The sequence below is a fragment of the Melampsora larici-populina genome (genome assembly GCF_000204055.1).
Source record: "Melampsora larici-populina 98AG31 unplaced genomic scaffold MELLAscaffold_71, whole genome shotgun sequence".
Taxonomy (NCBI): Eukaryota; Fungi; Basidiomycota; class Pucciniomycetes; order Pucciniales; family Melampsoraceae; genus Melampsora; species Melampsora laricis-populina.
This window is the reverse complement of record NW_006768835.1, coordinates 451,597-467,153: the sequence shown is the minus strand read 5'-3', so window position 1 is coordinate 467,153 and position 15,557 is coordinate 451,597. Positions and strand designations below refer to the sequence as shown.

General features: G+C 39.3%; 5 protein-coding genes across 5 annotated transcripts; 4 read left to right on the top strand and 1 right to left on the bottom strand.

The window, feature by feature from the left end:
• Positions 1–5,889: 5,889 nt before the first annotated feature.
• Positions 5,890–6,303, top strand: MELLADRAFT_112811 (uncharacterized protein; the record flags this gene model as incomplete). Its single annotated transcript, XM_007417324.1, has 1 exon — positions 5,890–6,303. One exon carries the CDS (start codon positions 5,890–5,892, stop codon positions 6,301–6,303), a length of 414 nt encoding a protein of 137 aa, XP_007417386.1.
• Positions 6,304–7,366: 1,063 nt separating this feature from the next.
• On the top strand, positions 7,367–7,956 carry MELLADRAFT_29192 (uncharacterized protein; the record flags this gene model as incomplete). Its single annotated transcript, XM_007417285.1, has 2 exons — positions 7,367–7,481; positions 7,583–7,956. Coding segments are annotated over 2 exons (489 nt in total), but the record flags the coding sequence as incomplete, so codon positions are not given.
• Positions 7,957–8,205: 249 nt separating this feature from the next.
• On the bottom strand, positions 8,206–9,048 carry MELLADRAFT_40316 (uncharacterized protein; the record flags this gene model as incomplete). The annotated part of the gene is made up of 4 exons (XM_007417286.1): positions 8,206–8,489; positions 8,605–8,702; positions 8,783–8,825; positions 8,892–9,048. The coding sequence occupies 4 exons, from the start codon at positions 9,046–9,048 to the stop codon at positions 8,206–8,208; spliced, it is 582 nt and encodes a 193-aa protein (XP_007417348.1).
• Positions 9,049–10,315: 1,267 nt separating this feature from the next.
• Positions 10,316–10,997, top strand: MELLADRAFT_112808 (uncharacterized protein; the record flags this gene model as incomplete). Its single annotated transcript, XM_007417325.1, has 3 exons — positions 10,316–10,567; positions 10,667–10,723; positions 10,875–10,997. 3 exons carry the CDS (start codon positions 10,316–10,318, stop codon positions 10,995–10,997), a joined length of 432 nt encoding a protein of 143 aa, XP_007417387.1.
• Positions 10,998–11,441: 444 nt separating this feature from the next.
• Positions 11,442–12,464, top strand: MELLADRAFT_68674 (uncharacterized protein; the record flags this gene model as incomplete). The annotated part of the gene is made up of 4 exons (XM_007417295.1): positions 11,442–11,562; positions 11,765–12,120; positions 12,245–12,273; positions 12,365–12,464. 4 exons carry the CDS (start codon positions 11,442–11,444, stop codon positions 12,462–12,464), a joined length of 606 nt encoding a protein of 201 aa, XP_007417357.1.
• Between the last annotated feature and the right edge of the window lie 3,093 nt (positions 12,465–15,557).

Here is a 15,557-nt window from a genome sequence, read left to right as displayed (position 1 = left end):
CCTTTTGATTTCTGAAACGCCTATAACTTTGTCAATCTGCCTCAAAACACTCGATTTTAAGTGCATTAGAAAGCTGAACTCTTCCTCTCAAACTTTCATAAGATCAAGAACTATGTAGCTAGTATGGTAATCATTCTATAGATCTGTATGTACAAATGTATAAAAAAGATGACATCTTTTCTAGCAGACCAGCATGCTGTGTGGTCCCATTATGAACTATTTGGAGGACAATTCCAGCTTACCAATGCACCCAAAATCGAGCGTTTTGGACCGGAATTGAAAAAGTTATGAGTATTTTCAGAAATCAAAAGTTTCTCTAAACACTAATGAGCCAAATTTCAGTGCTTGTTACAGGTTGTAATTGGATGATTGTGAAGGTTTATTGTTAGTGCACTTATCAATATGGACTGTAAAAATACGGAAAAATATGCAGAGTGAAGCTCTCAACGCAGGGAACAAGATGCATATTTTTATTCATCTTTTGCTCTCCTCCTGGCCTCTCAATATTTTTGTGTATCAATAATTTAATTTTCTGCCCAGAAAATATTATCTTTCTTGTAGTGAAAGAATACGCATGCGATTCTAATCCTGATAGAAATAGTAAGTACCAAAACAATGATTGTACATCAATACAAAACTATTCCGGCAAATATCCTAACCACAATCATGATTCTAAACTTATGAACATCAACCCACTTCAAGCAACCCAACAAGACCATGTAATCATCAAAGAAGAAGACCAATCAGATTGTTCCAATCATCCTCCTCAATGGGGTCCGAGTGAATCGGATGTTGATTTAAACCAACATTCATCAAATGAACAAGCCGTGCCGTCTACAAGTTCTCCAAAGCGAATTTTTGTTGTGAGGGGGCCTACAAAGCATTTTAGTGACATGATCTTCAATGTATCTACAGAGGATAAACCACTTTCAAGTTGGTCTGGTTTTGCTCGTCGTACTGATCAATAGCGGTACACAAATATTAAAACCCGCATGCAAACCCGCATGAAAAACCACATGAAAAACCCGCATGGTTTTTTGGTTTTTTCATGCGGGTTTTTTCATGTGGGTATAGGCTGGGTGATATGAAAACCCACATGTGAAAAAAAACCAGTATGGAGTCAAATAACCCCTCCTCACGATCCCCACGATCCCCACGTACCCCAATCAACTCTGGATCCACGCCCACATTTACTCCCACCAACTCAACTAGCTTAGTTCAACCAGTTATTGGAGCAAACATCGGTGGAGCTCCTGCAGCTTTACCTTCAACGACTTTCACAATCCCAACCCTTTCCGCATCGGACTGGTTACGCCTACAACAACTCAATTCGATCTCTACTGCTCTGATGCCACTATCGAACAATCAAGCGACACCTCCTACGGCCACTCCTAACCCTCCTAAGAGGCCTCGAGGACGACCTTCGAAACAAAAAAATCCGAAAATTGACACATCGCTTCGTCCATCTCAACCTGATTCAGATTCTGAAAATCAAAATGATTTAAAAACACAAGATGACGAGTCAATTGATCCGGAACCTAATCAAAGAAGCTGGTTGATTCCTCAAAGCAAAGATGGCAAGTCGGACATGGATCTTGTGGCGGAATGGTGTAGTGTGTATGAAAACTTCAATGCTTGGCGCACCCAGAAGCAAATTGTGATTTGCGAAAAGGTGGCCGAATTTCTTGCTAGCAAGAATCATCTCAACAGACCAGGTCGAGAATGCCTAAAAAAGGTGAGTGGGGTTTGCATGTAGGCTCAAACTATCTTTTCTAATCATCCTTCTTTCGTTACTTTCTTTTTGTTTCATTGCATTATATAGATCAAGTCGTTGGAACGATGGTTCAAAGACGCTAACGAGTTGAGAAAGGGAACTGGGGAGGGTAATCACAACGGTGAAAAGTTTGAACATACGCTGTCCAAGGACAAACTCGAAGAATTCAAATTGGCTAAGAGAGCTGGAGGTTTTAAGAAAGATGATAATCAAGGAAGTCTTCAGGGTATGTGCTTTCAACTATCATTGATTTCATTATTCTTACTGACTTTACTTCTACAGAGAGAATTCTTCGTAAATGTCCTTGGTTTGAAGAACTCGAGCCCGTCATGGGTGATCGGCCCTCTGCCAATCCTTTGGCTGTGAGGGACTCTTTAGGTGATCAACTTGACCCATCGACCTCTCTAAATACCTCGACTGCGGCGAAAGACTTTGAAATCAATCTGGCTCAAGATCTGAGCGAGGCCACCACCCCTTACGAAGATGATTGGGACGAAACTCCCCCTGGTCATTCTTTACAACATCAGACGTCGATGGATATTACTGAACATCAAGATTTACAAAACAAATCGAAGAAGAAGCCTCTTGTCCGTCAGCTTAACCCAAACACTACACTTGCAAAACCAAATATTAAACGTCGTCGAATCAACAGTAAGGATACTAAGGATCCTTTACTTACTCCGGAAAATCATTCGCCTCAAGATATGTTGGGGGTTAATTCAATAGTCAAATGTCTAACTACAAAAGAAGAACAAATCAAGACTGAACAACGTGCAGCACGCACCCAAGAAAACCTTACGATGAAACTTGCTGAATCGATGTCAACAATGATAACTACTAATCGTGACAAAGAGCTCGCAATGAAAAGATCATTAGCTATTGAGGAAATGAATACCAAACGGGCCTTAGCTCGTAGTCAAATGATTGTAGATCTCCTAGGGCGTGGTATGGACCCAACAGCAGCAGAACAAATGGCTTATCGTACTTTACCTGAAATCGATTCCTCTCAAAATCAAGCCTCAACCTCAAAATGAACATGTACATTACAAAGACTGGATGTATGTTTTCAGATCTTACATCAGACTTGTGTCAAATCGATTCAATGGTGTTCAAACTAAGCTTTGTCATTACTTGGATATGCAAATAGAACTCATTTCAGATTAACCACCGAAAACGATACCATTCTTAAAGATGGCGTCAATGATGATTTAGTTTTACAAAACACAAAAAAAAAGATGTGTGATCTGTCGCATAGTTATCTTTAGCAAGACTATTGATACTTTTGCTGATATCTCCAGATTTCCCTTTCAAAAACTAACAAGACGTTTTTTATATATATAACCGCTGAAAGTTTAAAAAACAAATTTATCCCCCAAACCTTCTTACCTATAACAAAGTTTCGATATGGTCTTTATTTCGACAACACCTCTTGTTTTTTTTTTCTTGTTTGATGTGCTTGCGATCTTTTTTAAATTGTGATTATGAAATGAAATGCTCAATAAGTCTTTTTAAGTTGTGAAGTCAACCAAATTGATATGAAAAACTTCATTACATTATATGTGAGAAAGTCAGAGTTGTGCTTTTATTTGATAAGTACGTGTTTCTAAGTAATCCAAAGTTGCTATTCTTCTAGACCAATCAAGAGTCAAAAATAGTTGACACAATTATTTTAAAGTTAAAAAAATTGTTATAAACAAGATAATACAACTCAATAATTGTTCAATGTACAAAAGCTTTGAAATAAAGTGTCACGGCGCTGGACCCCAGTCATCTGGAAATTTGGAGTGCCCTCGACATCTTCTTCCGAAGTATCAGCTGATGTATTTAAGGTATTAATACCTTCCATGGGCGAGCCATCTACAAGCATGAAGTTGTGCACCACCACACACGCTGATATCCACTTACATGCATACAGCGCATCCTTTGTGTTGGTGATTGCTAGTCGCAACTCGTGTAGGGATCCAAAACGACATTGCAACATTCCATTACAGTGCTCAGATGCTATGCGGATTTTGGAAATTGAGTTGTTGAAGTGGTTTTGAGCGGGTGAAAGGTGATGGTAATGTGATCGCTTGAAAACCGGGACGATATGCTGTGTAGAGGCATATCCCGAGTTGGCTAAGATATACTCCCCCTCAGCGAAGTATGAGTCCATGTTTTGATATAACTGTGTACAAATAGTATATGAAATAAGAGTAAAATCAGTTTACAAAACAAGAAGTGAAAGTATTGGCTTCAAAAGGAAGGCTCACCCGAGTAGATTTCAGTACGCGTTGGTCGTGTGCAGAACCACACCAACCATGATGTGCATAGAGCACCTTTCTCTGATCATCACAAATGATCATTGAATTCAAAGCGTAAATCGATTTTCGAGTGTAATAGTCTTCCTTGTTTTTAGAAGGAGCTGTGGCCAAAGGCACCAAGGTCCCATCGATGAAACCGATACACTGCTTAAAAAATGAAGTTTGGCCGATTCAATTCTTGATCTGGATTCGCTCCGCCGCATCCGGCCATCGTACGTACTCCGCCTCTAGCTCAAGTATGGCGTGAATGCAGCGCCTAGTGTAATTATCTACACTTCCCTCTGGCCAAATCAGAAAAATCAGTAAGAGTGATTGATACTAGTGGTTCTTTTTGGACTTACCAGCCAAAGAAAACAGCTTGGCCTTTATCGGTGTTGAACCACCGTTTCCCGAACATCCGAAATTTGCCAACGCGACCAATAGCTGCCACTGCACCGGGGCCTGTTTATAGTAGGAATTGTTTTGAAATACTGCCGAAGATCCTATTTTGTGTAGTAATTTAATAAAGTCGGCCTTTGGCATGCGTGCCTAAGACAAGTATCAAAGAAGGATGATGAGTATGACACGTAAAGAGTCATTACAATAAAGCAAAGTAGGAAAACTTACCACACTGATCCAAGTGCGTTCAGTTTCAGCAAACCAAGCTTGAAACATAGCCTCCTTGGTGCTACAGCGAGGCCTTCGATATCTAGGTAGAATATACCTTTGTCTTTGAGCTTCATCTCGGGTGAGCAATAGGGCTGCAAGGATTGTTTTGTCTTCTTCCCGTTTCCGCTTGCGTTGGTTTATATGGGCAAACTGACCCAAGGTAGACGACACCATGAGAATGTAAGCAAAGAGCAAGATTTGTGCTTGATATCCGAATTCGTCGCCGTCGCTAGATTGGTCTTCGTCTTCATCGCTGTGATCCATGAAAGAAACTAATGTGAAACACGCCAATAAAGTGGGAAGGAAAGAAGGCGAAAAGGTTGAAGATGAGGGTGTGGAGGATGTGAGAGCAATTGAGGTATCAAGTGATGACAAGACCTTCCAACGTGTCGAGATTCTAGGCATGTTTGAGGGGAATAGGACAGTAGCGGACAGTGGGGCTCTCAAATATTTCATGGGTATCCACATGAAAAACCCGCATGAAAAAACCAAAAAACCATGCGGGTTTTTCATGTGGTTTTTCATGCGGGTTTGCATGCGGGTTTTAATATTTGTGTACCGCTAATCTGTACCAAGTAAGTACCCATCCTTTCCACAACCTACTATGTATTTAAATCTCATCTCAATAATCTCTCATCCTACTAGGAGCATCAGGTTCAGAACACACGAGACAATCATCTCAGCACATTATCTCTAAAGCGTCCACAGAACACCAACCACTTCCAAGTTGCGCAGCTGTTACTACTGGTAGTAATACCCAATCTGTACCCAGTAAGTTCTTATCCACTAAATTGATTTCTTTGAATACAGTCTGAAAAATGATTCATTTTACCAGAAGCAACGAATCAAGACATCAGAAGATCTTCGATACCAGAACAAACCGAAAGTTTGAAAAAGAATGTTTTTATTGTCAAAGAACCTACGAACCAACGTGCTGAGCACATCATTTTCCAAGTTTCTACAGATCATGAACCGATTACAAGTTGGTATGGATTTGAATTTTATAACAGATCCGAATCACGTAAGTAAAGTAACTATCATCTTTATAAGACCTTCCTTTTTTGAAATACCACATCTGAAAAATGTATCATCTCATTAGAAGCAAAACCTTCAACTGGTCCAATATTATTAAAACAAAAAAGTGGACCTTTAATACGTTCTCGAATGAATCAAGTCACGAACCCAATTAAAAAAGAAGAATTTCCTAAACCCATTAATTTTGAAACCAAGAATTTAACAAGAGAAGAAATCGAATTACTTATGATCCATACCCATAACTTTATGAAATGGGAAAAAGCCAAAAAAGAAAAAGATCCGGTTGGTTTCAAACGTACGACCATCAAAGCCAAAGAACTTCATAGGAAATTGACAAGTAAGATTGGAATTTCAAGAGTATTGGAAGAAACTCATGGTTGGAATCCATTGGAATGGGATTGGATTACGTTTGAAAAGAAACAACGTGAGTTGGTTAAAGGACATCAAAGGGAACTTTTGAGAACTTTGGAGCAAACTCCAAGATTGTCAAAAGCTGAGTTGAAAGCGATTTTGGATGTTGTGATACGTACTTTGGATGATTAAACAATGGCTTGAACAATTCACTTGTGTCTCTCTTGACACAATCCTCATGTTCCTTTCTTCACCTGATGTACATACATAGTATTGCTGATTGTAAATATGTAGTCGAATGAAAAGAGATGGAAAAAGCAAGTGTGTACGTAGACATCAAATGATAAGTGCACAAGTGCAAGTAAAGCTACTCACATCCGCCTCTCACAAGCACACGTGACGGGGGAGCAAGCATTCAGGAGAGCTGAGCAAGTAAATTATTTACGTGATACAATCTTGACACTTCTCTGCAAGTTCAAGCGAACGAAATCCAAGCTTTCCTTATATGACATTGTGACTCAGTACAGCGCAAGAAAGCCGAGTTGTGGATTTGAGATACAAGCATACTTCGTCGCTAGTGATAGCTGAAGAGCAGATAGGAATAGATCTTTAAAGATCAATCAGTTATGCTACTGATCGAATCGAGCATGGTGGGGTGCTATGGTGAGAGTTCTTCAGATTACACCATCGGATGGTAACATGGTGAAAGATATCATCGGAGTTAAATTGGAGTTGACCTTTCAGATTTAAATCCGATGGCGATACGAAACAATTCTGAGACTCAACTTGAACCCAGTCCACTCTTGAAGTTCAATCGCTTTCATAAACCTCGCCATATCATTTTACTAACATTGACTTCGTTCACAACACATCAACTTCAACTTCAACATCCTAAAAACACGAACCTCTGGAATCGAAAGTCATGACTGATGAACAAGACCCAATCATCATCAAATTAAATTCAAACCTATCAGACCTAAACTCCAAACTCTTACCTCAAGAATTCATCACAAACTTACAAGAAATCATAAACCAATCCACAAGCACAAGCACAAGCACAGCGAACAAATCAATTCAAATCGAATTAAACTTACATGAATCAAATCCAAACGAAATCGATTTTAAAAGTTTACAAAGCTCATTACTTACGATTTATTTAAAATCTGAATCTTTTAAATCCCAAATCTCAAATCCTTTGATTGATATAACCGTTAAGATAAAAGATTTCAATGAAATTAAATCTAGGCTGAAAACTAAGTTTGATGTAGTTGCTTTAGGTGGTACATTTGATCATTTACATTCAGGTCATAAGATCTTATTAACTATGGCCAGTTTTTTATCAAATCAAAAAATCATTGTAGGTGTAACAGGTAAGCATTAAACTCTCAAAATGAGGATTTAAAGAAATCCAAAAAATGAAAACTCATTGAAATCTTTTAATTGATTTATCTTTTTTGGTTCGCCTAAATAGATGATAATTTATTAATTAACAAAAAGTATAAATCAGAATTACAAACACTAGAAGAACGTACCAGATCAGTTCAAAACTTTATAAATTTAATTTCTCAAAACTCATTAGAAATCTCCACCGTACCATTAAAAGATTTGTACGGACCAACAGCCAGCGATCCGAACATTCAAGCCTTAATCGTTTCATATGAAACGATATCGGGTGCTGATCAAATTGATGAAATCCGTTTGAAAAATGGATTTAATACTTTAGAAAGGTTTGTTATTGATTTAATGATTAATGCAAATGATAATCAAGTTGATGATTCGGATCAAGAGATGAAAGAGGTTAAGATCAGTAGTACTGAGATTCGTAAATGGATTTATGATCAAAAAAACAATTCAAATCAATCAAATTGATTTTTTTTGATGATTTTAAAAAACGATTTAATCAAGATTGTAATCTTTATTGAATTTTCACTCATCTCTTTACCTTTAAAAAAATTATGTACACTCTCATGATTCTCATTATCTTGTTGTAAAACATAAAACACATTTAATTTTCTTTCAACATCTTTCAAATCCAAGAAATGAAGAAACCCTGTAAACCATAGCACCCAAGCTTTCCAAACCAAACCAATCGAATTAAATTTTATCAATACACCAAAGATCATCACCAAGCCAATGTACATTATCAACCCCTACACCTTTATTAATCTTCTTCATCTCTTCTCCACTCATCTGAGTAAAACCAATAGCACAAGCCGATTCTTTTCCTTCTGCATGAACGGCTACAGGTACATTGATGGGTAGATCATTTGGAAGTCTTGCTCCTGCTGATGTTAGTCCTGGACACATTATGTTGGCTCCTGCTAAGACGAATTTGATGGCTCCTCTATCGACTTGAACTTTTGGTAAAAGTTGGGGATCTGTTCATCGTTTTTTTTTTTGGTGAAAGAAATCATTTTGAATTTATCATCAGTTTTTGAGGTTTGTAAAGTTTGGAAGGAAGCTGATGGAATGATGGATGGATTGAAGAATTACATTTGTGTAAGATTTTTAGGGTTGGAAAGTATGGTCCATCAAAGTGTTGAAAGAATAAAAGTTGTCCATTACAACTTAAAATCGAAACATGATCACGACTACGAAGAAAAACCAAAAAGAAAACCATCGATTAGTGAAATTTTCTAATATTTTTTTAGAGAAAATATGATCAACTTACCATTTTAATAAATTTAAACTTTCTTTTTTTGGACAAAGTAAGTCTAGTAAAGTAAGTTGAACGACTTCATCGGTTTTATTTGTAGGATTCGTGTTGTTTGCTGTCGTACTTGGTGTTGTTGTATTTGTTTCAGAAGATTGGTTGATGGGATGTAAAAGATAAGGCATTTGAGTTGATAATTTTAATCGAATCGTTCTTTGTGAAGAAGATTTTAATGTAGTATTTGAAGATAAATCTTCTTTTACATTAAATCTAAAAAAATTCATGAATCAATCAATATCATTTGGTTAGTTAGGATCGGTCAAGTGGTTATGATTGATGAAATTACTTTTACTTTTTAAACATTTTGGTCGTGGTTTTGTGCTGAATGGTTTAAGTTTGGAGGTTGAAGCTGAAGTTGAAGTGGTTGGTCTTGAAGTGGTGGAAGGGATTTGGTGATATCCGATCCGATCACTCAAGCACCCCGATCATGTCGCTCGAAGTTGAGAACATCACTGTATCTGAGCTGACGCATCGACGGTCCGTAGGCCGCTGAGTCGACGGTCGGCAGGCGGTACAGACCCATGTTTTCCATCTTCCTCAAACAATTTTAAGCAATCACTCCGCGTACACCTGGCCTATGAGCAACTCAGAGAAAGTAGCCACATTCATCGCAGCTCATTTCTGAGAAGCCAAAGTTGATGATCGCTGTGACGGGTTAAATTTTCTGTCATCTCCTTTCACTCTCGCAAATAGAAATAGTGGGTTGCGAGCACTTTATATTTATTCACTTCGTACAACAAGGGGGGTCAAGCCTGGTCAAGCTATAAAAATTAGCTAAGACTGAATTGCTTGATTTGAGCATTGAACTTCAATTTCAATCTTATCATGTTCATCGTCATCACACTTTCTCATTTCTCGCGACTTGCGACTTGCGACTTGTCAGTCGGTCGAAAATATTATAAAATGCCTCCGAATTATCTGAAGATCTTAAAGGTTGCCGGGTATATCACCTTCCGATTTTGATTAGAGTCCCGAATAATAATTGACAAAGAAATCTTGATGTCTTGATAAGCCAAATCTAGGCTTCAATTGTCTGGGTCGACTGGCAAAAGGTAGATAATATTCGCATTCGAAACGGTCTTGACATCTCTGATCCGTTTCTTAGGAATAGGAATGGTAAACACAGGAAACAAGGGTGCGAACAGCGCGGGCTGTATGATGTCCATGACATATATATAAGGCATTCGGATTGCATACACCTTGACTCATTCTGTAGCTATTGCTTCGCCAATCTTTCCTCTCTTTTTACTGTTTAAAATAGGTAAAACAAAATCTTGATACGATAATACCAAGCTCTCTTGGAAGCTCGTAGCGTTGGATTCAGGTATGCCAATATCTCTGCTTTCCTTCACATATGGCATCTTGACTGGCTTCAAATGACGCCTGTTGGCATCTTTATAAACCTTTCTGATCCAATTGATCAGTAGCTATCACATTCCTTTCAACATACCAAAAAGAGAAAGAAGGGCAACGGGACAATTGAGTTTCAAGATGAATATCGTCCTACTCGCCTGGTCTATATGTTCAATCGCGCTCATTTCAGCTTATCCCACAAAGGATAAGCATCATTCAGCGGAAGCCAGTCTTCATCGAAGAAATTTCGATGGAAATTTGATGGGATTGAGTCCATCAAACTTAAAACGAAACGGAATATCAATCGGATTCCTTCCTGCCTTAGGGGAATCAGTTGCACCCAACACTCCGAATGAAATCAATGCAAAGCTTCCAGCACCGATGGCTATCGTAAGTGGTTTCACTTCAAGGCTGTAAATTCAATCAAGTATCTATTACCTTTGTTCAGAGTCTTAACTTGACTCGATTGGACATTGCTCATCGTATTAGATGGGGGACTACATCAATCTAGAGTATGATGGCCCAAATCAATCACAAATAGACTCTGTAAGCATGTCTGACTTCGTTCTAAGCAACTTTGACGAATGGTTTTCTCGAAATCATTTGAGTATACTATCTGACTATCATCTCTCTGGTCTCGTGTCCCTTCTTTTGTCTCTTTTCTTGGATCACTTGGATGTACGATGTATGAGGTTAGCATCTCGAATCTATACAATCTTTAGATGGAAATCCAGTATGGCAGATCGCTTTGATGCCTTACCAAGGTTTGGAGATGGTCACAAAAGAAGTCGTACGTAGTTTACATTCAAACCCTCTTTGATCACTTAGAAAACTTCATCAATCTAAAATCTTGAAAACAGGCCGAAAAGGTTGCCAATAAAATGAAGTCGATCAACGAACAAGGTGTTATAGTTTGGCTAAGATTTGCACATGAAGTTGGTCTTCTCTGTTCCTTCATAGTGTAATCTCTTTCGCGTATTGATCAATTCTTTTGGCTGTTACGCATTATTCAGATGAACGGTGATTGGTATAAATGGGGACTACAACCTGATTGTAGATAATTTTTTCTGAATACCCTTTTCTTCTTATGACTTGTAAAATATCCAAACAGCTAATTCCATCAAATTCTCAGTATTTATAGAGAAATGGAAGCTGATGTTCGATGCCGTCAAGTCTCAAACTGACAACACATGTAGGCTTGCTTATCCAGAAGACATCTTGATGTCCACTACCCCAGCTGATCAAGACTGTTTTTATGCGTGATATGTCTATTCTGAGTGAAACAGACTTGTTATGGGCTCCAAACTCTAAATTTGGTCACATAGATGAACTTCTTGGTGGTTATAATCTATACTGGCCTGGCGCACATTACGTGGACATTATAGGTAAACACAATTCTTCATGACTCGACGGATCTCAACTTGAAACTCAAAGGATAATGATCATGTACCATCTTTTGTTGTCTATGCTTCCTTAGGACTTTCTTTCTATCACTATGGAGGTAATTAGCCTCCTCAGTCGTGTTTTTCATAACAGTCTTATCAGTGTGTGGCATTAATGCTTAGAATTTTCTATCAAAATTTACAGGTCATGCTCGTCTTAATTTCGCGCCTCAGCCAGGCGAAGCACTGGAAACCATGAAGTACTTTGCAGATGTAGGTCTAGTTCTCTCTTACCAGTGGCTCTCGCAAGTCACTTCAAATATATGTTTGATCAATCAATTAAGCTCAACTGACTACAAACACACCAAGATTTTTTCGATACCCAATGAATACAAGCCCTTTGTGTTAGCTGAGACTGGAGCATCATATACCAGATCAAAGGAAACCGGTGAACCAGCTTCAGGAGGTGCTTCGGATTACGATATCAAGTATCAATGGGTTCAACAACTCTTGTCAAAGGAAATGGCTCAAGCTGTTCCTACTCTTAAGGCCGTTTCTTGGGTCAGTCAAGTTTTAAACCTCATCGTTTCTTTGTCTCTTTGCTTCAGTCCAATATACAGCTCTGCTAAGGAGATTCGAAATATTGATTAACATTTTTGAATTTCGAAACCAATTTTGAATTCAGTTTGAGGTTATGAAATATGAGAATGCAGCGTAAGTAAAAAGTTTTTACAGAAGTCTAATCCTCAAGCTTTTAATTGATGACTAAGAATTTGATTTCCTTATTTTGGTCCAATACGAACAGAGGAGATACACCCATCAAATCCGAAGACTTTCGTTTGTTCATGGGAGAAGGGAAGATTGGTAAAGACTCGGCTAGCTTTGTTGCATCCACAGATTTTTGACCTTGGTGGCTGATGGAAAAAACCTAATGAAGATCATCATACATTTTATGAAAATTACATATTTACTCTGCTTGATTAATGTTTTTTACTTTTAGAAGTTATATGATATCCTTTGTGTCAGATTTCACAATTAATACTTTGAAACTTAGGCGTTGCAGCCGTTGAACTTGGATATTTATATGTACAGTACAGAAACACCTCATTCCCACTATTGTGCATTTGGTAAAAAAACTGCAAATCTCACACTTGGGATTTCAAAAACTTATGGTTGGAAATTGTTCTTTTATCAGACAAACATCCACTCGAGAGGAATCAGTTTGCAAAGAACACAACTGATCTGATAACAACTGAGTTCAAAACAATCACTTTCAAAACAAGATGATTGGTTTGAGAATGATTGATTTAAGAAGGATTTTACTAAATCCAGCCCCCCCTTGTGAGGATTGACCGCCCCCTTTTAGCCGGGGAAAAGAAAACTATGACTGTATAATACAAAGGTGGGAAGGGAAGGGGGCGGTCTGGAACCGTCTACACCAGGGGGTAAGTGACACGTTCCAAAAGTAGGATCGATAGCGTTACGGACACGTTACGACATTTCAATTGTTTTGGAACGTGTCCGGGAGGTGTCCAGGTTTTACGGAACAGAAACGCTGCCATCACGTAGCAGTCACCGAAAAGCAGGCTGTATTCAAGAGTGCTGGACCCATCGATTGACAGCTCAGCCGAGCAAAGAATGACGAGGTCAAACACATCGCATCACAACCAGATGGTTGCACTTGGGTCAAGGTATTGTCTCATCCAAGTCTTGACCAACCTTCATACCATCTGTGACTATGATTTTTGGTCGTTTTGAACCCACAAAAACCGGTGAAAATGACTGATTGTCACACGGTTCTCCTCATTTCGTTACCGGAACCGCTTTGTCTTGGTTCTCGCAACAGGATTCCTGGACACGTTTCCAGAACGATCCGAGGCCAAGGAAGTTTACCCCCTGGTGTATGATTCAGGTGAATTCAAAGTGAAATACATTTGGACCGAGATGTTCCCAATCGGTGTACAGTAGATTTCAAAAGTCTTGAAATCCACTCGTTTTCAAAATTGAGAGATGGTCCGTGCGCCCGGTAGTATAGTTGAGATTAATTGTGACATCTGTCAAACTTACATGCCAGATCTCATATTTATACATATATATTCCTAAGGCGTGGTCGTACTGATAGCAAAGAATACACCAACACCGCAAGCGCTACGCAACGCAATGGATTTTGACCTATTTCCATTGCGTTGCGCAGTCGGCGCATTATTACGCTACGCAACCACTCCGCAATGGGGTGTTTTTTTTGTAACTTGCCGTTGCGGAGCGGTTGGGCAAATATTGCGGAAAATGCGCAATATTGCCCTATTTCCGCAATATTTGCCCTAAATAACCGTCAAAAACCGACCGCAATTGCGGTGCGGGTTTCTGACCAAGGGGTTTTTTGAACCCGGATTGCGGAGCGCTGGCACCGCACTATATTGCGTTGCTATTGCGGCGCCCAAAAGCGCTACGCAACCGCACCACAACTGCAACATAGTGCGGTGCTCTTGCGGTATTGAATACACCAGGGGGTAAATGGCACGTCCCAAACCTGATTCGACAGCGTCACAGGCACGTGTCACTTTTCTATTGATTTGGGACGTGCCTAGAGCGTGTCCAGCGGGGACCGAACAGGATTGTCCTGGACGGAAGAATCACTGGATGGGAAACCGCCCGAGACCATTTCAATAACTGTTCCAGGGAAGTTCTGATATGTCCCCGGAACAGTGAGTTCAAGGCCGGAACGAGACTGACACGTGGCCTCGCTGTTCCTGGCCTGGAACAGAATCAGCCAGAGGGCCGCAGGTACGGTATCGTTCCACCGCTTTTGCGGTGAAAAGCTACGGTGAAACGATACAAACGCAGTGAATGTTACAAAGCATCGATGGGATTGTTTTTTCTTTCATTTTAAAGGACCAAATTTCACAAAACATGCTTTTAGCCAGATAAATTGTATGTAGTAGGTAGGAAATAACTACAAGATCTTCCTGCTGAAGAGGTTATGAAGGAGTTTCAAAAGGTGTTAGAGAAACTTGAAATCAGATGAATGAAGAAGTCAATGAAAGAAGCAACACAAGTCTTCAAAATCATTCTTCCTTTACATGTTTTTGGGTCGTTGTACATTATTATTTATCATGCTAACGGTGGTTCACCTTGAATGATCCACTCTTTTAAGGCCTCTTGGGTCATAATCTGAATGTTGTTGGATGTTTTGATATGTTCAAAGGTCTCTTTGCCTGGTAAGATTCGGGAGTTGTACTTCATGATCCATCTGTAAAAGCTACAACAGTGTATGATGTCAGTGAAGATCATACATATAGTAAGAGAGGTACTTACGCCTTTTGTTCTGGATGGGCCCATTCTTTGAGGAGCGGTGCCGCAGGTTAGGGGTGTTTGGGTGGCGGCTGTCCATCCCAAAGGCATCAGACGCTGAGCGGGTCCTTGGTATGATGGATGTTGATAGTCGATCGTAATTGGATCCTACTGGGCTCCTTTGATAACGTTGAGAGCTGGGAAACATGAGTTGTGTGTAAGTCAAGGTGAGTCGCAGGTGGATGGAACTTGTGTTTTTTTGGACAAATTTCATTTCCACGTCCTCAACAAAACCTCAACAACTTCAGATTTTTTTTTGACAGGTGGATGCAATTTTTTTTAATTGATCGAGGCCAATTTCTTGCAGTTCAAAAAAAAACTTGAGCAAAATTCTGATTTTTCCTTCCGATTCAGTTGCTCATCTTCAAGTTCATCACAACATCTCATTATAATGATACCACCCACTGGCACCAGTGCTGCATTTGTAGAGTCTTTGTTATGCGAGCCCGGAACACCAACAAAGGAAAGAGGTAGGGTTTGATTTCACAATTTCCCTTTGGATAAAGAGGTTGACAAATGATTTTTAGGTGAGTTAAAAGGCTTGTTGCTGGCTTTCAACCTCGACTTGATAAGGTGCTCCTTGAAGGGAACATGTCATCTTCACCCACGCCGACTATCAGATCTTCAATGAAATCTTATCATCAGCG